This window comes from Myotis lucifugus, unplaced genomic scaffold (assembly GCF_000147115.1).
Source record: "Myotis lucifugus unplaced genomic scaffold, Myoluc2.0 scaffold_8, whole genome shotgun sequence".
NCBI lineage: Eukaryota > Metazoa > Chordata > Mammalia > Chiroptera > Vespertilionidae > Myotis > Myotis lucifugus.
In genome coordinates this window covers 16994687-17019325 of record NW_005871056.1, presented here as the reverse complement: position 1 = coordinate 17019325, position 24639 = coordinate 16994687, and the positions used below count along the sequence as shown (strand labels likewise).

At 39.8% G+C, this 24639-nt stretch overlaps 1 protein-coding gene across 1 annotated transcript in view; it reads left to right on the top strand.

Moving 5' to 3' along the window:
• The window catches only part of GRM7 (glutamate metabotropic receptor 7), a 688017-nt gene that overhangs the window by 573107 nt on the left and 90271 nt on the right, over nucleotides 1–24639 (top strand). Inside the window, exon 8 of the mRNA XM_023749437.1 lies at nucleotides 14319–15254. Within this exon, the coding sequence (XP_023605205.1) occupies nucleotides 14319–15254 (936 nt within the window). The remainder of the gene's footprint in view (nucleotides 1–14318; nucleotides 15255–24639) is intronic.

Below are 24639 nucleotides of genomic sequence, written 5' to 3'. Positions count from 1 at the left end.
CAAGGATATTAAATTGTCCCAGGATAATAAATTAGGTTTATGAGTAATTTATGTGGCTGCATACACGAAAGAGAACTGTTTTGGTCATGCAACATCATTATTTTAAACTTAGAGAGATACACAGCTTACAGGATGTTTTTCAGGAAACCATGCCCTGCAAATTGATAGATTCCAGGTTTGTTTACCACAAGTAATCCTACTGAAAGCATTGCACAGATAAGAAATTTCAAGCTATCATGTACCACTTGTTTGTCAGGAGGTCTGTTGTTTATAAAAGAAAATTTGTCTAAGCAGCCTTTCCCCTTTCTTCCTGGAAGATGCTCCCCCATTCACCCTCTCCTCCCTCTACCCAGTGAGGATGAATTGTAGATCTGCTGATAACCATATCCTTCCCAGCGGGCCATGCGACAGTCCTGAGCTGATCTCTGCCTTTTTCTCTGCTCTCACGTACAGCGATGATACCCTCACCACTAAGCTCTGGACACCCACTTTGAATTTTGTCCTTTAACACCTTGCCAGTAAAGTGTAGGCCCAGACCAGTGCCAGCACCTGGCAGCTTGTTAAAAATTCGGAATCTCAAGTCCACCCAGGCTGACTGAATCGGAATCTGCATTTTAACAAAATTCCCAAAGGATTTGTTCGCGCATTCCAGTTGGAGAGGCACTGCTGAGCCACACCACGCTTCCCCGCCTCTGGGCCTTTGCACTGGTCTTGTTACTGCCCATGCCCTCCCCTTCCAGGTCACAACTTTCAAAAACTCTTCTGCCTCTTTCATCTTCTATTCAAAGGAGTTGCCTCTGTTTTCTTACATTAGCTCATTATTTATTTCCTGCTTAATAGTTGCTGCACTATACATTTTATTAATTTGTTGTATTGTTGGTGCTTTGTCTCACCAACTCTAAGCTTCTTGAGCTTGAGCGTCATATTCAACGTGTTCAGCAATTGTATCTGAATGAACATCACTTAGGATACCAGGTGGCCAGTAAATAGCTGTGAGTCAAAAATAAGTAAGTGATCCAGTGCCAACCTGTGTTTGTCTCTAACATTATTTTCTTTCTTCCTTCCTTGCACTCTGTATTTCAGCTCAATTGAAACTACTTAGAGCTCCTCATCCCCATCCCCATCCTGACTGGAGTGCTTTCATGCTTTCTTGCATTTGTTCAAACTGCTCACTCTTCCTGAATTCCATTTCCCCTTATTGTTCCACTAAGGAATGCACATTCATTCTCATAGCCCAATATCTTAGAAAAGGCAGCTTAAGGACCAATTGCATATTGAATGATACTAGATTTCATTGGGATTTACATGCAAATTTCCATTATGACATCAAGATCCTATCGAGGAAAAGAACATATCTCTATTGCAGTTGCTTAATGTAGTTCCTAGAATGTACGAACTGCTTAGTGAATAGCTCTTGAATGATGAGACAGGATAAATAAAGATGGTGTCTGGAGGATGGTTTAAAGATCACCATGTCTAAGGTTTCACAACTTTGTCATAATAGGTCCTTCTTGAACATCATAGTCAGTCCCTACATTCCTGTATGCACTTTTCTGGATGAAAAAGTACTTTTTATAACCTTGTAGTCTTCCAGCACTCCTGAGAGATGAGCTGAATCAAGTAAACTCTTCATTTTTCTCACTTTCTGAAGGTGACCTAGTTTCTCGAAGCAAAAATAAACAAATATGCTGTCTTAGTGCATTTAGGTGGGTGTAACTGAATATCTTGGGCTGGATGGCTTATAACCAGCAGAAAGTAATTGATTTCTCACCGTTCTGGAGGCTGGTAAATCCAAGTCAAGGCTCCAGCAGATTGTGTCTGGTGAGAGCCTGTGTCCTAGTTCATAGACAGAGGACTTCTTACTGCGTCTCCTCATGACTGAACTGGGTGAGGGAGCTCTCTGGGCTCTTATAAGGACATTAATCCCATTCGAGAGGACTCCACCTTCACGACATAATTACCTCCTAATACCATCACAGTGGGGATTAGGCTTCAACATATGGGTTTAAAGGAGACAAAAATAGAAGAATGCTTTCAGGTCTGGAGGCCACTTCTTTCTTAGCTTCCTGCATTTATAAGGTTGTGAGATAGACTTTATTTCTTAAATAGTCTATCTGATTTTATTTATATGTAAATGGACATAGAGCACAATGCACATACATCTCAACAGCCATCAGTAATACTCATTAGGGCCAGGGACAGAATTCAGTGGCAGTGAGTGGCCACTCAGATGTAGTATGAAGGATACCAAAGGCCTCTCACCCAAGTATGTCACTGCTGCATCCTAAGCTGGCAACTGAGCCTAAAGTTCCAACTATTTGAGTTGTTTCCTTGGATGAACTTGGAGGGGTTTGTTAAAGAGATGATTTTCCAATTAATCACTGGACAGTAGATGCTTTGTAATCAATACTTACTGACTTATGCTCACTCTGTAGGGAGCGGCAACCCTTTCCCCTGTAGCATGGAGGGGAGCGTTTTAGTTTGGCTTCCCTGTGTTCACCAGGAGGCCGTCCTGGATCAGTCTTGCTAATCTGTGTGCGGGAGAGGCCCTGCCAGTCAGGAGGGCTGTGTGAGCAAAGGCATGGAGGCAGTGAGCAAGAGAAAGCTGACAACCACATGAAAGAATAGTGTATTCTTCTTAAACAAAAAATAGAGGAAAGAAATAAAAATAGTTTTTTTGATTAACTATTACTGTCTTTATTTTTTAAATATATTTTTATTTATCTCATAGAGGAAGGCAGTGGGAGAGAGAGATAGAACATCAATGATGAGAGAGAATCATCAGTTGGCTGCCTTCTGCCATCCCCACACTGGGGATTGAGCCCACAACCCGGGCATGTGTCCTGACCAGGAATTGAACTGTGACCTCCTGGTTCATAGGTGGATGCTCAACACCAAGCCACACCAGCCGGGCTGTCTTTAAAACACACACATAGACAATCTTATTTGATTCTCTTATAAGTAACTTCACTTTATTAGTGTGGAAATTAAGCCTCACAGAAGCCAAAGATGACCCAGCTAGTATTTTGAGAGTTGACAACCCAGTTTGTGTTCTTTGACATTCCATGACTCCACAGGTTAGGGAAAAGATCTTGAAGGTGATGCTATAATTCCAACAAATATTAGTTACCCAGTGCCACTGTTTTCCAGTGTTATTGGAGGGATACACATGCCACAGGATGATGAGATAATAGATGTTATAGGAGAGGAAGATTGCTCTGTACAAATGAATTAGAAGCCATGGCTTATCAAAGTGTAATCTCGCCTTAATAGCAAAACTTCTCAGCGTCTTTAATAAACTAGTGTGCACTGTGGGCCCCCCTGATATGGCAATATTGAATACGGTGTTTTCTGTGTTCAAAAGAATGCGTTGCAGGGCTAATATTCCTCACAATGGAATGTGGGGTAACTATCCTAAATCATCTGTATAAAAAACAGTTTCTCTTCAATAAAAGGGAAGAGATTCAGAGGTTTAGCAAAATAGAAAGGAAAGAAAAAATCAGAAAATCAAGAGCCCATCTGGTCTCAGATGGTGAACTGACTGATCAGCATTCTTCCCCACTTACCTGGCAGAGAGCATGGCTCACCCCAGGTGAGTGGGTGCAAAGCAATTTGCACCTTCTGTAGTGCGCAGGAGCTAAGATGAATGGCTGAGCTGGTTGGAAAAGATTTAGTAGCAGTGATATGAGGACTTCTATCATTCGTGCTTGTGTTGTTTGTCATATTTAAGCAAGTCAGTCATGGGAGGCTCAAACAAAAAGAAAGAATAAGGAACATGCAAGGGCACTAAAAGAAGGCATTTTTTATCCTAGGATTTATCCCTTTTTGTCCTAACCTCGCAAATTCTTTCTTGGGATAGAGTCTACCTGTGTTCCATTTCACCTTTTAGGGTATGAGGGGTTTAAAAAAATACATATGGCCACAGTTGTCAAAGTATAAGTAGAGAGGTCGGAGAATAATACAGCTGAAATACTAAGAGATTTCAACAAAGGGAGTGGGCATTTCTAGTTTAAAGGCATCAGGGAAGATTTCGGGTGTTTGAACTGCATGTTGAAGTTGGGGGGAAAGCAAGACAGCTAAGAGGATGAGTATAAACTAAATAAGGTAAATAGGGCATGTAAGGATATTAAAAGGACTCATAAGCAGTGTCCTTTGCTGGAAGAGGAATGTGTCTGTGGGATGAGGGGAGGCAGAAGACATGGAATGAAGGATCAGAGCCCCTGCTTTGGAATGATGTGAATGCTAAAATGAGGTGACTGCAGTTGCAAGTGGGCAGTGGAGTGGGTTTTCATCCAGGCTACAGTAGAATCAGACTTCCTTTCCAAGGCACTGTGGCAACTTCTTTTTGAGCCACTTTTGTAGGCACAGAGGTAAACAGATGTGCTCTCCCCAAGCGGAGGGAGACAGACAAAGAGGTAAACACCCAGGTTTTTTAGTTCAGAGAGTAGTTTCTATGAGGAGGAAAAATAGTAAAGAAATAATAAACAAAGGGAAAGACCTAAAATAAGAAAGGACAAGTAAGGAAACATAATAATAACTTTAATAGATCCATATCCTTGAGGACAAAGAGGAAAGGGTTTATGGAAGAAGACTGGGACAAACTATTTTTGAGGGGAGCAAGGTAGAGAAGGGTGTCAAACTGACAGTATTGTCTAATCCTTTCAATAGAGATAGTTTATTAAGTTTTTACTATGTGGCCGACAATGTGCTTAACAGACATTAACTTTCTCAGTAAGTCAGGGAGGTAATCATTACTATATTTCATAGATGAAAAAATATAAGTCTCAGACAGCTTAAATGACTTGGTCACTGTCACTCTGCTAGGATTTGAGCCATGTCCATCTGAGTCCAATGCTCATGGTATTAACTTCTGTGGTATACCAAGATGGGGTGGCAAGATCTAAAGAAAGGGAAGGAAGGTGACATGTTGCTTTTAGATGCATAGAGTCTGAAATGCCTTTATGGCATTAATTGCTGGTGATATTCAATTGGACAAATCAGAGCTCAAGAGCAGGGGTCCTCAAACTTTTTAAACAGGGGGCCAGTTCACTGTCCCTCAGACCGTTGGAGGGCCAGACTATAGTTTAAAAAAAAACTATGAACAAATTCCTATGCACACTGCACATATCTTATTTTGAAGTAAAAAAACAAAATACAAACAAATACAATATTTGTATTTGCATGTGGCCCGCGGGCCGTACGTAGTTTGAGGACCCCTGCTCAAGAGAGTGAGGAGGAGTAGGAATGATCATCTTAAAGGTGTGTGTTTTTCCATGGATTAAGTTAATCTTTAGAGCCATAAGATATTCTAGTAGAAATTAATTATTTAGGCAGCTACAATGTTATTTAACTTAGTCTTCATTACTAATGAACTTGGAAAACATGCTCCAGTTGACTTCGGGCTTCCTCTCTGACAATGATGAAGTTACTGAGCTAGTGTCTGTCTTCCTGGTTCATTGTCTTTCTGTTTTGAACTGAGGCTAAGCTCACTAATGGAGAAAGTAACAATCAGAGACCTATTGAAGTCAAGTTCTGTCCTTGGCTGCATATTGCACGTAACTTGTTTTTCTCCCTCTCCCTGGCGTGTTAATTATGTTCATTTTCCCTCCACCTCGGAAATGAGTGCTCCGTATTCAATTCCCTTTCTTTACTCATGAAGATGCCAAGGGCATTTCAGCTGTAAACATTCTCTCTATAGATGTGTAGTAAATGACCAGAAAACAGATGAGACTCACATAAGTAATTATGAATCCTTTCATCATGTCTGATTACATATGAGTTGGGAGATAGACTTTAATGAAGTCACATATTTACATAATTACTAATTGTGTTATTCTTTTGAAGAGGGTTCTTTGAGAGTTTATAAAAGGAGGACCCAATCTAGTGGGGTAAAGACTTCCTGAGCAAGATTCAGTGAACAAGAGTTGAGCAGAATATCACAGCACAAAAACCATTATGAGGCAGGACACTTCATGAAACTCCAATAAAGGCCAGGAGCGTTAAGTCATTTGATGAGTGTGCCTGCCAGACTATGCAGGGTCATTTAAATGGTTTAAGAGCAAGGAGAGTCATGGAAGAGACTAAGCCAAAAGGTGACTTGATCAACCCTGATTGCTAAAGAATCCTTCGGGCTATGGGGCAACAAATTGAATTGGGAAGGGCTCAGAAGGAAAGAGAGCTGAGAAAATTCCATAGAAAGTTTTTTTCAGAAGAATTGTGGTAGTGTTACCATAAGAGCCTGTTGCCCAATGCACAGAGGAGTCAATGCTATGGCGTTGGCTTTTGAGAAAAGAAAAAAGCTTTATTGTGAAGTCAACCAGAAAGGAGACTGGACAAAACAAATCTGCCTGCCGGGTTTTGGGGTGAGATTTAGAAGGTTAAAGGTAGGGAAGTCATGCATATTCATTGGGATTACATCATCTGGTATAATGGACAGGCACAGGCAGTTCATACAACTTCATGGATCACATGTACAAATTCAGGAACAGTTAACATATAGTTCCCAGAAGATTTTGGCCTTGTGTCATCAAAAGGTTGTCTCTAGGGCTAGAATTTTCTTTCTGTGCAGCCTCTGTAGACTGGTTGAGACGGGTAGTCTTATGGGTCCCTTTCAGGTAGTAGGGGGGTTATTCCCTTTCCCATTGGCTATGACCTGAGACTTCCTTGTTCTAGTGTAGTCCAGTGGAAAACAGCTGGTGATTAATTATTTAGGGCTGATTGGAGCCAATCTATTAACTTGTTACAGGAGCAAGGATGAGTGATTTGCAAGAGAGAAAATCTACACAAGTTGTTGGTAATGTGGTTGGGGCGGGGGGAGACAGGGCAAGGGCAAGGAAGATGTCAAAAATGAAAAAATCCCTAGTTCAAGGATACATAAGGCTGCCTTGTGCTAGGGATTTGTCCTTCAGTTTTCTTTGCATATAAGTCAGCCAATATTCTGTGTAAGGGCCTCATAGTACATAGTTTAGGCTTTGCAGGCATGTATTCACAACTATTCCACTCTGTCATGGCAGCATAAAATTGGCCCTGGACAAAATGTAAGAACTTTGTGGTGATGTTCCAATAAAATGTTATTTACAAAAACAGGCAGTGGGCAGAATTTGGCCCACGAGCCATAGTTTGCCAGTTCCTGGAGCAGATCACGAGTTCAGTTTTGAACAAGTATAAATTGTGGTATTTTTTAGGTACTCACATGAATATGTTTACATTACAAATTATTCTTAAATCTAAGGTTTAAAATGACTTTTACATGTGCTTAACAATTTGAACAAGATTAAACATCTAGTCTTTGGTTGGTACGCATATTTTAGGGAACTGTGTCCACAGAGGAAGAAGAATAAGCAATCATTTGTAGTTAGCATATACATTGTAAGGGGATGATTCCTCCAGTGGCAATATTTTCCAGAAAGAGACAGCTAACCAGTGTCAGCAGATGTGCATTGTTTGGCTATCTGAATGTAAGGTATGTTTAAAAAGGTATCAATATTGTAAAAAACTGGAAGGTTCCAAATAACTCAGTTCTGGAAGAAAAAGAAAAGAAAGGAAAAAGATAGTTCTGGAACCAAGTAAAGTCAACCATTTTTAGTTAGAGGTATAGAAAGGTTACGTCAAGAAAGAGAAACCAATTAGTCTGGGAGTTTTTAATTATATACATTTAAAACAAGCACCTACCCCCTTGGCCCTTGCACTTAAGGGAAATGTAGGCATTGAATAGTAAAAGCAGATCATTTAGGCAGAACTACTATGAAATCTGTGCCTAATGTAATTTAACACATATTATATGTATGTATGATGACACTGTGTTCCTTTAGACTTGATCGTTTTGAGAAAAGAAACTGTTTTACTCTGTGAACGTAAGGAACATGCAAACCTGTAAAGAACTTTTGTGAGTTTATTTGCGCCAAACTGTCAACAATTGCCAGGAAGCGGAATCTCAATGGATTGAGATAATGCTCTGGAGAGTGGCAGTTTTGAACCTGGTTTTACATATTATAATCAAAAGAGGAGACCTAAGTGGTTTACACAAAATCCACTGGTGATAGATTAGGGAGGTGGGAGGAAGCAAAGCGGGGAAACCTCTGGGATTGGATAAAAAGTAAAATGATAGACACACACTTCTTTTACTTAAGTGGGTGCAGGATATTAGCAGTCAGTGATTAACTCAATAAAAATGAAAGGATTCGTGGTCTCCAGAGTGGTGCCTGTGCTTTGAGGGGTCCAGAAAAAGTAAAATTACTTTGATATTCCAACAATATGCTATTTGTAGATGCAAAAGACAATAGGCTCAGTTAAGGTAAAGATTTACTTTTGTCAGGGAAGATACCAGCCTAGGATATGACTACCAACCATAAACTGCTATTTAATTTAAAAAGTTTTAATTTCAGGCCATCCTTTGTGGTTACTTTAGGTCTCTGAGTTTGCAAGGCCACCATGAAGGCTTCCCTGAGCTAATCAGGATAGCATGTGGCTCCTTTTCATCTACAACTCTCACCCACTTCTTTTTTAAAAATATATATTTTTATTTATTTCAGAGAGAAAGGGAGAGGGAGAGAGAGATAGAAACATCAATGATGAGAGGGAATCATTGATCGGCTGCCTCCTGCACACCCCACACTGGGGATCAAGCCTGTAACCCGGGCATGTGCCCTGACTGGGAATCGAACCTTGACCTCCTGGTTCACAGGTCGCTGAGCTAAGCCTGCCGGGCTCTCACCCACTTCTTTATGTGCTGGGACTCTAGGCATTTGAAGTTGTTTGGCCAATGACCTTATGAAATGTAGTCAGGAGGCCTTCCTGACAGTCTAAATTTATAACTCCACTACAGCTTCAGACTTTCCTGTTAACTCACAATATAGTAAAACTGAGTATTTAATGTGGCCCATTTAACCTGGCTGGAGTGGCTCAGTGGTTGGGCATTAACCTATGAACCAGGAGGTCACTGTTTGATCCAAGTCAAGGCACATGCATGGATTGCAGGCTGGATCCCCAGTTGGAGGTGTCCAATCAATCTCTCTCATGGCTGATTCTACCTCTCTATCCCTCTCTTTCTCTCCTCTCTCTCAAAATAAATAAAAAATTAGTGTGAGTGACCCATTTAGACTTTTAATGAGATAGTGCATCACAAATCAAGAACAGAAACCAGGAGAAGTAAATTTGTAGTCACTGGGTTCTCTAAACAACACCAAGGTTTTCTTTTAAGTTCCAGTCTGTCAGCTTAGATCAGTGGCTCCAAACTTGTCTACATGTCACCGAAGGAGCTTTAAAACACGCGGATGCCTATTGGGAATTTTTGGGAGATCTCCAAGTGATCCAAATGTTCAGGCAAGTTTGGGAACCACTGGCTTGACTCAGAATAAAGTCTCAGTAACCACACAAAGCATTCCCATCTTGGACCTCCAGGGGCTCTCCGTGAATGGTTGTGGGCCACCACAGCAAAAAGCCAATCCTAATCAGGCTGTGCGTGATGCTTCCTCCTTAGAACATGTAAAAAAAACAAACAAAAAAAACGATTTCTATTACAAATGTTGAGTAAGTAGAATGTGAATTAATGAATTTTTTTATTGTAATACATCAGTCCTAAAATGTTGTTTCACAGTACAGGTATGCTGCCTAAGGTATAAAAATAGGGGCTGAGTCTTTAAAAATAAAAAAAGTCACTGAAGTGCTACAGAATTCCCTATGAAGCTTTTGCCACTTCACCTTAGCCTCCCTCCACCAGAACCCAAACCTGGCTCTTTTCTAGTGTTAAAAAGTGAACATTTCTCTGCATTTTCCTAGAAATCTTTTTCTATAAATTAGATACAACAGATATGTTTTATTGAATAAATGGCATTTTAGTAAGAAAGCTCTTTTAAAATTATCTCATTCTATTAAGGTTTTAATAAGGAAAACTAATATTACAGAGAAGTATCCAATAGAAGCCGCAGCCAGTTGGGTCTACACAGTAGGATTTGGAAATAGGCAAATTCAATTTCACCAAAGAAAATATATCTGGAGTGACAACATTTTCTTTCAGATAGAAAGTGACTGTGTTGGGGGAAAGGAACAGATCTCTTCTAGATTGAAAATGGGTGCTACAAACACTATAAAATTTGTAACTGTTCGATTCCTGCATTTGGCAGTCAGACAGCGACTAATTTGGTTTTATTTTTTAATTCCAGTGATTATGAGGTCTGCACATTCCCTGTGGAGTAACACACTCTCGTCTAGGGCCAGAACCCAGTTTTCCTTTGCCAAACGCATGTGGCACAGACCTATAGCTGACAGGTGGCTTTTCCTTGTTTTTTGTCTGAGAAAGAAGCAATGGAGTCACAGTTGATTTTCTGAGTCCAGGACTTTACAACCCTGCTATCTGAGCATTTTCAGGAGACAGATAAGTGTTTCTGACCATGTGTGATTCAACGGTCCCCTTCCCTTCCAGAGCTACCTGTTATTCATCTAAGAACCTGCATTACTGACCACTTGTCTAACAGATTCAGAAGGTCTGCACCAGATGCAGAAGCAAGAAAGAATGCATTAGATGTTTGGCTGCAAGTAGTAGAGTGCCATGAAGGATTGATTAATTAGTCTGGCCGTTGTGTGCAGTGGTTGAGCATGAGCCAAGAGGTCACCAGTTTGATTCTTGGTCAGGGAATATGTCCATCCCCAGTAGGGGGCATGCAGGAGGCAACTGACCAATGATGTTTCTCTCTCATCAGTTTTTCTATCTCTATCTTTCTCCCTTCCAGTCTCTCTAAAAATTAATGAAAACATATATTTAAAAAATAATTGATTAAACATTAAGGAAAGCTATTATCTCGTATTAGAACTTCAGTGGTAGAGTGGCACCAGTCAATAGTGTTGGTTAAGTTGGTGACATAATTACTCTATCAAAGACACAAATGATTTTTATCTTTTTTTTCTATTCTCAGCATATTGGCTTTATTCCTTAGACTTGCCTCTTCATGGATACAGAATGGCTGCTGCAGTTCCTCACATCATTTTTGTACACATCAAAGTTCAAAGGCTGACGACAGCATATCCCTTCTCTGTCTCTTTTTTAAGAATGAAGAACACTTTCCTAGGATTTCACAACAGGCTTATTGTTGCTTTCATTGACCAGAACTTTATAATTTTCTTTTTCCTAAAACATTAGTCCACCTATCCATATAAGTTAGACTTTCCAGCTAACTGAGACAATTTTGTTGCAGAGTTCAGAAAGGAACTTGAAATTTGCATCCCTACTAGCCCTCAGAGATTATGGTTGTTTTTTTCATAGCGCTAAATTATTATTCTCCCTTAAATAGTTGCCTATAGTGTTTTGCAGGTGGCTGTTTCTTCATATGAAACAAAGCACTGAATTTGTGTATGTGGGTATAGATATGCACAAGTCATATGCACTGCTTTAACAAAATCCTCACTTACCAGAGCTTTTACAGGTTACTTGGTACCTTTGTAGGTTTATCATTGTTTGTATGGAGAATAATACAATAATTAATAATTGCTACAAGAATAAACTGTGCTTCACATACAACCATAAACTACTTTTGCCCCACCCTATATTATCAATAATTCTTTCAATTGGCAAAGCAAGTAAATTAGACTGCTGTTCATTTGGAGCAGGAGGCAACTTTGTTGGTTTAATATATGCAATTAAATTGAGTTGAGATCTACTTTAAATGAAAATTGAAAACAAATTAAGTAATCAGTCAATGCAGTTTTTATAGTTACAATTCTTATTTATTTGGGTAAATTGAGAGAAAAAGCTGTTCAGCATTGTAGGCATTTTATTTTAATCAAGGGGAACTAGAAGTAGTGAGCTGGCAACATTTAAAATTGACTGTAGAATATGACAGAATGATTATTTGTGCCTGTATTTGTATGAGCCCTACATCTGTTCCCAAAGATCAAGCTTAATCATGGCATATTAGTATCCACTTATGTTGGAATAGGCAACCTCAAGTTTAGCTAATAAAATTCACTTGTAGTTTTTAAATTTATCTTATTAACCAGGCCTAGGGCCTTTTAATTTGACATTTGAAAACCTTTGTATTAATAGTAACTTTTTTAGATCCCGGGTTCTTAAAAATTGACATTTGTAAAGTGAATGCGCATCTTTTTCGCTCTTATTACAAATGATTTCCTTAATTTTATGAATTGGGGATGGCTGCCAGTGACTTACTTTCATCAAAATGATGATGTTGAGAGAAAAAATTATTGATGTTTCATATTTAGTTAGATTTTTTTAATTTATACTTAGAGTTATTAGTCCTGTTTTGGGTTTTGTATTCAGGCAAATTAGTGCATATGAGTCATCTGAATATTCTTGGGTCTCTGGTTAAAGTCTAAATTCAACCATTACAAGGATATGATATTTTATGAAGTTTAAACCCTGAGCCATATTTTTTCAGAGTTAACTACATTGATTCAGATTTTCAAGGTAGTTCTCATTCAAGTTTGATAGAAATATCACACCCCGCTATAAATTACATCCTGTTTAACACAGTAGTGAAATTCCGATGAGCTATGAATTAATTTTCTTTCCCTCTTATCTCTTAAAATTATTTTTATCTTTTAAAAAAGCCTCAGACTTTCTAGTATCTTTCTAACCTATTTTTGTATTAAAAATTCAATTAAGTAAGCATGGGGAATATCAGCCAAATTTATTCATTGGAATTTAATTTCTTCTCTCATTAATTTGGTAGGTGTATCTTTTGCAACTTGTAGATACTGAAATTATTTAGTACATATAACTTTTAGGACTCTTGGTTGCAAGTGATAGGAATGCTATGTAAAGTGTTTCAGCATAGCAGAATTTACTAGCTTACATAATGGCACAACCTTGGCAATTCCTGCTTCAGGCATAGCTATATCCAGTGGCTCAAACAGGCTCAAGAGTAATCTTTGTCTTCAACTTTCTGCATTGCTTTCCTTTGTGTTTCCTTCTTTTCCTGACAAACTTCTTCCTTCTTGTAGCCATAAGCACCAGCCAGCATCCCTACATGCTGGAAACTGCAAGTCCAACAAAACCAAAGATTTTTAATCTGTGCAATCTCAGTAAAAAACGTGAAATTAAATCCTGTGCCATTCCAAGGCAATCCCATCCCTGACCCAGGCTCTGGGAGGAGAATGTATCAGTGGTGGGTGAAGTGTGGTCCCTAGAGAATGCCCAGCAACAGCACCTGAGATTTTGTTATAAATACATACTCTCAGGTCCCATCCCATACCCAGTGCATCTGAAAATTAGAAAGTAGGGCCAGCATTCCTGGTAGCAACAAGTCCTCCACGTGGTTCTGATGTACTCACTGGCCACACTTGTGTCCTGTGTGCTGCCCCCGGAGCTTCCGTGTAACTTTCACAGAAAACTCAGATTCCGTGTAACTTTCATAGAAAAGAGCTCTGAGAAAGTGGCCTCAGAAACGCAGAACGGTAGCTGCCATCCACCATGAATTCCAGCCCAATAGTAAAGTGTTGTACTTCTAATGCCATTATTTCTCAGAACACTGCTGATTATGGATTCCCTTCCAGGAAATCAATATTCTAATTAAGCAAACACTTGTCTATCCTCTTCTAAGTTAGAGTGTTTTAGTTTAATTTTCATCTCCAAATAGGTACATGGCCAATCTTGAAAGGTTTCCAGACCGTATTATTTTCTGATCAAATGCTTCCTGACCTCTTAGGATATCCTCCACTAGAATTAAAGCCCTCAAAGTGAACCTTTTCACTCCTGGGTGATAAATGAAATGAAAGGCTTACTCTGCTTCACAATTTCTCAATGACAATGGCAGTGATGCTACAGAATTTAAAATAATTTTAAAACATTTTTAAAGCACCTAATAATGGAGATGAATTTAGCTTTTTATATTACTTCAGAGTGTTGAGTGTGTGTGTGTGTGTGTGTGTGTGTGTGTGTGTGTTTCTTACTGTGGTTTGGGACATTTGCATTTATCCTGGAGAAGGCAGTAGAGAGCATGTGGGTATTTCTCAATTTATCTAATCATAGGACTCCCCAGGGCACTTGTTAAAAGTAAAGATCCAAAGACTTTTTTTCAGGATATTCTTATTTGGGAGGTCAGGAATGGGGACAAAGAATTTATACTAGTATTTTTTAAAATTGTCACAGGAATTTCTTAGAATCAAGTATGCTTGGAACATACTCTACGACAATGTGAATGGTAATGGTAAGGATGTTTCAATGGATTGGTAGGGGGTCAAATCCTACTAGAGGAGTAAATCACATGACCTCATCAGGTGGTCAAATACTTCTCTTATGTTTGTTGCCATTCTTTCCCTTTTCTCTCGAATAATGCGCTGTTGCATTCGTATCCCTTACACTGCAGATCGAGGACATGCAATGGGGTAAAGGAGTCCGGGAGATCCCCCACTCCGTGTGTACTCTGCCCTGCAAACCTGGCCAAAGAAAGAAGACCCAGAAGGGAACCCCCTGCTGCTGGACCTGCGAGCCTTGTGACGGCTACCAGTACCAGTTCGATGAGAATACGTGCCAGCATTGCCCTTATGACCAGCGGCCCAATGAGAACCGGACTGGCTGCCAGGATATCCCCATCATCAAGCTGGAGTGGCATTCCCCCTGGGCCGTCATCCCCGTCTTCTTAGCGATGCTGGGCATCATCGCCACCATCTTTGTCATGGCCACTTTCATCCGCTACAATGACACGCCCATAGTCCGGGCATCTGGGCGGGAACTCAGCTATGTTCTGCTGACGGGCATCTTTCTCTGCTACATCATCACTTTCCTGATGATAGCCAAGCCTGACGTGGCGGTGTGTTCCTTCCGGAGAGTGTTCTTGGGCTTGGGGATGTGCATCAGTTATGCAGCCCTCTTGACAAAGACCAATCGGATTTATCGCATATTTGAGCAGGGCAAGAAATCAGTGACAGCGCCCAGACTCATCAGCCCGACATCACAGCTGGCCATCACTTCAAGTTTAATATCAGTTCAGCTTCTAGGTGTTTTCATTTGGTTTGGCGTTGACCCACCCAACATCATCGTAGACTATGATGAACATAAGACAATGAACCCCGAGCTGGCCAGGGGAGTTCTCAAATGTGACATCACAGATCTGCAAATCATTTGCTCGTTGGGATATAGCATTCTTCTCATGGTCACATGTACTGTGTACGCCATCAAAACTCGGGGTGTCCCAGAGAACTTTAACGAAGCCAAGCCCATTGGATTCACTATGTACACGACATGTATAGTATGGCTTGCCTTCATTCCAATTTTTTTTGGCACCGCTCAGTCAGCGGAAAAGGTAAGTGAAAATGCACCCCACATCATGCATTTCAAATGTGTTCATTTTTGTAAAGATGGAAACCAAGTTAATTGTAGAGAGCAAGAGGTTTTATATATGCAGAATGGTATTCCTAAGAGTAGAGAAAGCCAACATGAGCAGCATCAAAGCTACAAAAGTCTACAACCTACAGGAAACTTTGCTATACTTATGCCACTTGGAACCAACCAGTGGTAGCCTTTTCCAGTTACTTTATTATAGAATTACTCAATGTAGCAAGAGATTATCCAGTATGAAATAATCTATTCAAAGTAATCCTTCCTATAATTAATTTTCCACTCTCTCTATTTACACACATATTTCTGATGGACAGGAGAAGGGGGCCACAGTTCCTCATCCTCCAGGATAAGGATGGTCATTCCTAGCTCGCTCGCTCTCTCCTCAGTGGCTCTTTAGGTTGTCAATGTGGATTGGATCTAGTACATGAGCTATACAAACTATTAAAGTTGCTCAATTGCATGTTTGTGGGAATGGAGATATATATATATCATCATGTACCTCTTAACTGTGGGGATACATTCTGAGAAATGTGTTGTTTGAGTTGTTAGGTATATTAATCACATCAAGTGCTTCAGAGTGATACCAGAGACTCAAATTTGTACACACACAGTAGAACAAGTATCTTCAAACTGTGAAAGTTCAAAGTTTTTAAAATTAGTGGGCCCTAATATGTTGGTCTTAAATATAGTCACTGCACATGATCCCCACGTATAATTATAAGTTTTTATGCTTCTGAAAATTAAGCAGCCCTAATGTGTTGATTCTTAATGCAATTCATGTATGACTAGCTGCAGGTTCGACTGACTTGCATGCAGATACGGCAACACTAAGGTGATGGTTTTGTGTGTATGTGATTCGTACACATCTGACTTCTATACCCACCCCCATCTGCCTATAATTTTGTGTATATGCAAATTTGGCAATTTGAATATATTGATCTTAAGATGTGGTTTCCTTCACTCAGTGAAGGCAGTCTGACATGTTGATATAACTGAAGCCAGAACTGAGACCCAGAGTCCTTGCTTGAACATTCTGTAGGAGAAAGCATAGTTATAGTTTGATTAGAAGCTAGGATGTTGGGGGTTCAGCCTGATCCCATGTTATTTTGGAGAAGTCTCTTAAACATTCAGGGACTTAGTTCCCAAAGTGGGGCAAACAAAGAGTGAAACAGGACTGTCTACAGATTTCTTAATCTATTAGTTGAATCTGATATTTTATTGTTACTTCTGTTCTCTGTTTCATTGTGAAAAAGGATTAATGGTATTTTTCTGGTTTTTCAACTAAAAATGTCTTTTACCTATATTGTTTGATTCAAAAGCTATAAGTTTAGACTGCATTTTTTAAAGTGAACATCTCATGAAACCATGCAGAATTCTAAAGCTAAGGACAGTGAATGGTTCCAGATTACGGTTTTAGTCATAAAGTGCCTCGAAGGAAGTTCTAAAATGTATGCTCAATGAGCATAATATGTATCTGATGGTATGTTTCATATTCATAATGCATGTTTACTGTCTGTGAAATCAACTTGACTTTTGTTTTATTGCGTCTATCTATCCCTGAGCCAAGGGGGTAGTAAAATATGAGTCAGGGTAGTGAAAAGCAATAGAGAGAAGAAGGAAAAAAATTCTCCAAATGTATCCAGGTAAGTCCATAACCATTGAACTTTTTATGGGGCATGATGTGCATCATCCAAGCCTGTGGAGGTAATGATCATTTTCTTATGAAAACAAACATAGTTCCCCATGCAAGAGGTTAGGAAACATTAAGTCCTTTTCTTAACAATTTATTCTTGAGGAATATAAAAGGGAAGAATAACTGTGGTTGTTTTATAGATGAGCCTTTTTGTAATGCATGTTTGACGATCTACTAGTATGTCTCTACCATGTCATTTACCATTTCTATCCATTTCCAGTTATGACTATGAATCTTTTCAGGAAGGTTAGGGGGTATAATTTACTCATTAAAAAACCTGTAAATAATACAAAATTTTAGAAATTAAATTCATGTATTCTGGTTGTTCTAGTAAATATGCTGGTAGCACTGGACTACAGGAAAAATGAAGCTTTCTTCAAGCAATGAGCTTTTTAATCCTAGAGTTTAGACGGCACATATTCGTCTTTGTACACCCTCAGTGGGTTATGGTGCTCTACATGGTTGATTGGCACAAAGGTACTGAATTGTCAAATGGGAATAGTGATTTGTTATGTGAAAATGCACACACCTCAATAATAGGCACATAACTAGACAAGCATGAGTGATCAATTAAAAATACTGGGTGTTTCAAAAAAATGTATACACACTTTACAGCTCAATTTTGAAAAATGAAATATGTTTTAATAAACACTGCCTTTATAACTATTCAAAGTGTATGTATACCTTTTGGGGACACCCTATATTTAATGGACATAAAACCATGGACTTTAAATTGTGGAAGGTGACAAACTGCCAAATGCAGCAAAGAGGTCACAGCAAAAGGCATTCTTACCAAGCTAGCAAACATAACCCCTCCTTTTTTGTTTAGGTTTGACAGTTTTGTTTCAAATTGAAACATTTTATTATAATGGGGGGGGGGCAATTAGGCAGTGAATTCAGTAATAACTATTTACTGTTTCAGGAAATTTAATTTATTTTGATTATGCTATGTATATCTTTGTGAAATTTCTCATCCGTTGAGTTTATTAGCACAGCATAAAGTATGAGGAATGTTCCTTATTTCTTGCAAAACATCAACCTCCATGGTTTATTTTTCCTCTTGTTAAGGAAGATGCTATCTTGTTTTATTTGTCTTTGCTAACCCTGTACCCTCTAGGACAGTGATGGCGAACCTTTTGAGCTCGGCATGTCAGCATTTTGAAAACCCCTAACTTAACTCTGGTGCCGTGTCACATATAGAAATTTTTTGATATTTTCAACCATAGTAAAACAAAGATTTATATTTTTGATATTTATTTTATATATTTAAATGCCATTTAACAAAGAAAAATCAACCAAAAAAATGAGTTCGCGTGTCACCTCTGACACGCGTGTCATAGGTTCGCCATCACTGCTCTAGGATGAGTATCTCACAACATGGCTGGGGAGGAAAGGTGTAAGCCTAAGCCGTAAAAGAACCATTCCTGGCTGTAGAATTTATATTTTAGGTGACTAATGATTCTTGGGAAGATCGCTAGTGGTAGGGCAGTAGCACAGTAGGAGCTAGTTGGTTTAGTGAGCTGTGGTAATATCCCATTGTTAAATAGTGACACTGTTTGTGGAGGACTGGATTATTTTTCCTTGAGAAACAAAGGCTTGGCTTGCGGATACATCTATTCGGAGAGTTTTGCATGCCACCTGGAAAAGTAGCACCTTCAGGTCGGGAGGACATAGGCCACCCAGCCCAAACCTGAGACACCCTACAGATGCCGTGTTTATTCAGAACTTTCCAGGTTCTTTTTTTTTTATTATTATGAAAGTCACATTTCTTTTTTAACCTTTTACAAGTAGCATGTAAATGAAGGAAAAGGACTCCCAATACCCCATCCTAGAGAGACTCATTGTCAACAGTTTGACGTCTCTACTTCTAGATGTATAAATATGCACATATTCCCACACATTCACAAACTTATTTTTAAAAGAAAAATCCGTATTTTTCCTTCTGGGGTGCATCAAAACACAGTGGAGAGAAATGTTCCGATCCATAGTTTATCTGAGGCTGTGCACCCATGCTCTGATGGGCATGGAGACTGGTGGTTGAGATCTTACTTCTGTTGTTTACTTTGTCTGTTTCTGGTTATATCAGTAGCATATGAAACCATCTCCTTTCTGCTTCCTGCTGTGATCTTGGTGGTAACTTCTCTCTAAACAGCCCTCTGAAACCAGCTGGTATTAGCCAGAGCCTTTTGGTGGTGCAGTCTGCCTTGATCCCCTTATGATGTATCAGCTAAGTTCCGCTGCAGTCACCTAGGATAGTTGGAGCCTTCATCATCTTAGTCTCTTCCTTTAGCACGAATAACTAGTTCAGCAGGTAAAAACCAAGAGCTTGCATAAAACTGAACAGAGCTAGGATAAGGAAAGAGCTTATGACATTAAAACAAAGGTCTTGACCATTTGAGATTTGAACAGAGTTGCTCCAACGAGAGAAAGTTCTGCTAAAAGGGAAGATTCAACAAGAGACCTTGACTCTGCCCCCAGTTGGGGTGCTCCCTGGAGCACACTTTTCCCATTAGGTATTTTCCACTTTGAGAATTCAGCCACCAAGAGATCCATCCTTAGGGACCCAGGCCTCACCTTTAGAACTAATACCAGGATCATCAAACAAACCTCTGTCCTGTGGCATTTACCAGTGCATCAGAGACCACCTATCATTTTGAGAAAGAACTTTTCTCAAAGCACAAGAAACCTTGTCCTAGGAGCTGGCCTCATGCCTATCCTCCTCATCATTCTATGGTGCTCTGAACCTAAACATATATATATTTGGATGTGTCATCCTCCTGGGTTCTTTGATTTTGATGATGGCTTCACAGATGAATACAGTTATCAAAGTTGATCAAATTGCATACTTCAGATATGTGTAGTTTATTACATATCAATTTGTTAAAAAACAAAGCTAAGTAAAATTCAAAAATCTGATTGGCTTTATTCAATGATCCATGAATTGGGCAGCATCCCATCTAGCAAATAGGAAGAAGCGCTGAAGAGCTGTGTAAGATGAAAGACTTGTAGGCTGAAGAGGTTGGGGCAAGGAAGTTACTAGCCATCTCCTTTCTGCTTCCTGCTGTGATCTCGGGGATAACCGAACTTCAAACAAGCAAAGAGTGGATTGTTTCAGGCAAGGTCACCTTCCTTGGGGGAAAACAGTGGTTTATCAGGTGGATTGCCTTACTAGTATTGACTAGTACAGACTGACTCCATGAGATTACATTCCTGGGAGAGGTTGAAGCCACAATTAGGTTAGATATTAAGTCTCAGTTGGGTGATGTTATTTTAGCACAAGTGACTTTATTTTAGGCCCATTGCTTTTTTTTTTTTAAACAAAGTAATACATCAATAAAACCATGAAAAATGCTTTGCACAGAAACCCTTTCTTTTCTCTCCTCTTCCTCCTTTCTCTTGAAACTAGCATTGTATAAATGAATTAGTGTATAAAGAAGGCTTCAGACACTCTCTGGTACATGGTAAAGGCTCAATAAAGAACTATGTCCTTCCACAATAAAACAATTTCTGTCAGACGTTGGCAGAAGGGTAAGCAGAAGGTATTTGGGAAATCATAAGTACAGACTATAATATGGATTAGGGGATGACAAGATCGAACTCTGGAGAGGTGGTAGAGGTGAAATCTTAGAGGACTCTGTATACTTGATTTTTTTAGGTAAGGGAGGAGTGTCCTTCAGTGAGTTGGCAGTGAAGTATGACATTGTTGGTGTTATGCTTTACAAAGATTATTCATTGCTTATGAGTAACAGTTTGCATGATAGCTATAATATTGTGATATATATATATATTTTAAATATATTTTTTATTGATTTCAGAGAGGAAGGGAGAGAGATAGATAGAAACATCAATGATGAGATAGAATCATTGGTTGGCTGCCTCCTGCATGCCCCTTACTGGGGGGGTTCTAGCCCACAACCCAGACATGTGCCCTTGGCCGGAATCGAACCTGGGACCCTTTAGTCCGCAGGCCAACACTCTATCCACTGAGCCAAACTGGCTAGGGCATATAATATTTTTATTTATAATATCAAATATATATTCTAGTATTTGGTCTTTGTTTTCTGTCACAGGGTTCCTGTAACCTTTGGAATTTCTTATGTGATAAGAGTAATAAAGGTGTCTTTTGTTATGTTAATGAGATGACTTTTGGACTACACCTATGAATGGGGGCTGGTTGCTAGGCAACCAACCACGTGATTACAGAGTTGGACCTTTTCAGTCCAACCCCCCTCCTCCCAACCCCCATCTCCAGGGAGAAGAGAGTGCCTAAAAGTTGAATCCATTGTCAGTGGCCAGTGATTTAATTAATAATGCCTCTGTAATGAAGCCTCCATAAAAACACAAAGGGTGGGATTTGGGAGCTTCTAGGTTGGGGAATATTTGTAGATTTGGGGAGAGTGGTGGGCTGGGAGAGCACAGAAATTCTGCATCCTTTCCCCATACCTGTATACTATGCATCTCTTCCAGCTGGCTATTCCTGGGTTACACCCTTTTATTAAAAAAAAATTGGTAATCTAGTAAGTAAAATGTTTCTCTGAGTTCTGTGAGATGCTCTTGCAAATTAATCGAACCTGAGGAAGGGGCAATTGGAACCTCCAATCCATAGTTGGTAGGTCAGAAGCACAGGTGACAATCTAGACTTGGACTTGGCATCTGAAGTTAGGTGGGCAGCAGTCTTGTGGGACTGAATCCTTAACCTGTGGAATATGAGGTTATCTCTGGATAAATAGTGTCAGAATTGAGTTGAAGTGTAGGACACCCTTGTGTGGTGGTGTGGGGGAAATTGTGTACAGAATCTTTTAAACTTAATATGTATAATTGGGTACAGAATCTTTTAAACTGAATATATAAAATTCTATTCTGGAAAGACAGACAGTGGTTACCAATGATGATTTAAAGGGATTTTTCTTCTGCTCAGACTTTTAGATCCATAATAGTATATAGAACCGGGGGATGCAGAAGACTGAGAACAGTTTCTTGGAGGAAAAAATTGGATCAGGGCTAATAGCCAGTGGTACTACCCCCCCTTCTCCACCTGTTCATTAAAGGGGCCAGCAAACCTCCCACACCATAGAATGTTGGCGGGGACCTGGGAATTGAAATTCTGCTCCATAAGGTCATAGTAGGAAGGGGACTTGGGAACACTGCCTTCCACATACACACTCTCTCCCTAAGTACAGAGAGGGGCCCATGGATGAGGCTGCAGTACAGCAGTTATGGTATATATTATGGTATTAGAGATGGTTTTGAAGAGTATCTATACACTAGAAATATTGTTCATACACAGTCTCCCTTGATTTGGGTATTGTCACTGTGTTGCCACTGCTTTAGTTTCTCCCAAGGATAATGGGTTTCTCTGGCTTTTCAACCGTAAGTAGTTCCTAATTAATACAGCTGTTCTCAGCTGAGTGGCACTTGGGTATGAGAATGCAGAGTGCATGACATCTGCTATGGGGTTATGTACCACCTAAGACCCCAGCTTGTTAACCTATGTCTTTGATAGCTCTCTACCCCAGCTCAGCACCACATATTACTGGGTTTGGCCACAAAGCAATTGATAAGTCAGTGCATCGGGGAGTGAAATAGCCTAAAGAGAAAGGAACACAAGTAATCAACAGAAGAATTGTTGGGCAAGGTTGAGAGTACACGGTGGCAAAGAAGGTCACATTCAAGTCTCAGCCAGATGAAGGTATTAGGGAAGAGAAAGGAACACAAGTAATCAACAGAAGAATTGTTGGGCAAGGTTGAGAGTACACGGTGGCAAAGAAGGGGAAATACAAGTCAATGCCACTAAATGAACAATTCCTTGAGGTTCTCAAAGGTCTTTATATACCTGAAGGGGGAACCTCAGGCACAGAGGGTCATCAGTAAAAACCTGCTGGTAGATAGTTGAATGACTAAAGCAGAGTCCCGTTTTCTTTTCTGTATTGCAGTCTCTCTAATCGTCACTTAGATCATTGATGTCGTGGCATTTTTCTAATTTATCACTTGCAAGAAGCTAATACTGTTTCCAAAGAGCCTTGATTTATATATAAGGTGTCAGTTGTTCACACCTGGGAAATTCTGGCAAACAGACCTAAAGCCCCAGACCAGTTTCTAATTATTGGATGTTAGTGTCCAAGACCGGATATTGAGGCTGGCTGAATCTGCCTTCCAGTACTTCAATTCCATTGTTTGTCTGGTAATCTTCCCAGTGCCTTGTCAAAGTGACTGGGTTGAAACTCCACGGCCAAATTGCCTTGTTGATGAGGCCTGGGTTGCTGCCTCCTGCTGGACCAAATACCAGATGAATGGAGCACTTAGTTTTAACTCAGAAATCATATCGTTCCCTCTTTGTTTAATGTTTCAGATCCTGAAGTTTCTTGTGTATTTTTTTTAAAAGACGGTCAACAGGGGCAAGGAACCACATAGATGTTTCCAATTTGTGTAGTAAAATTAACTTCAGTTTTTAATCCTTTTTCCCCAGAATCCTTGCCAGATGGCTGGACAGGGATAGGGGTACGTGTTTTATAAGACCTTGGATCTTTTATATTAGTTTTTAAATTGGGACATTTCCTGGTTACAGTGCAGTGGGGAATAGGGACAGAATCTTCAGCTTTTCCAATATTGAAAACCTGGCATAAAAAGCTAACAAACAGCAAATAGAGGCAAACTGCCAACCCAGAAATTGAACTGAAAACTCTAGGAATGCCTGTGTCTTCCCTGCCTGATTCCGGGGTTAAGAGCTGTGTGGATAATTTGTACATACACTCATTAAATTCTGGGTCCTCATACAGCGCTCTGCAAAACGGAAGGGCCTATCATTTCATGTTGTCGCAGAAGGCAGTTCCCCACTACCTCTGCTGGGACGGGAAAATATAAGGAGATGATTCCTTAATGAAGACACTGGCAACACATCTGCCCGACTCAGAGGCACTGGCTTCAGGAATGGGTCCTCCAGTGTCTAAAGTGGAAGATCGTCTGTCACAGGTCTCATGTACTCCTTTCAGCTTTATGTTCCCATTGATTGCTTGGCTTAGAACAAACAGTCAGTTTTCTGATCCAGGGCCTTCCATCACATAGGTCTTAAGAAAGCAGGTTAGTAGATGTACTGAAAAAGCAAATAGGAGAGGTTTTTGTTCCCCATCATGACATTTTCTTCCCTCCAGTGGCATACCACCCCTGGGCTAATATTCTAGGGGAGAGAGTTTTAAAATAGCCTCTTTTTTTTAGAATGGCCTTGTTATTTAACAGGTGATTTTTATGTGCCTGTTACATGTCAGGTCCATGGACCACAACACCTGCAAATCACATCACTCCCTTTTAAAAATAAATCGTCCAGTGGCTTCCATTGATATCATCATCATCATTCATTACCTCTCTGCCACCATTGGAATGACAATAGTGTTTAAACTCTTCCTTAGAACCTGCGAGACTAAGATCAAGGGTCATAAACTATGGGCCACCGGCCAGATCTAACCAGCTGCTTGTTTTTATAAATAAATTTTTATTGAAACACAGCCATGTTCATGCATTAACATACTGCCAATGGAAGCTTTCAGGTTACAAGGTCAGACTTGAGGAGTTGGGGCGAGGATATAGCCTGCAGAGCTGAAAAATATTTTTAATCTGAATCTTTACCAAAAAGGTTGTTGTCCTTGCCTCAGGTGAGCTG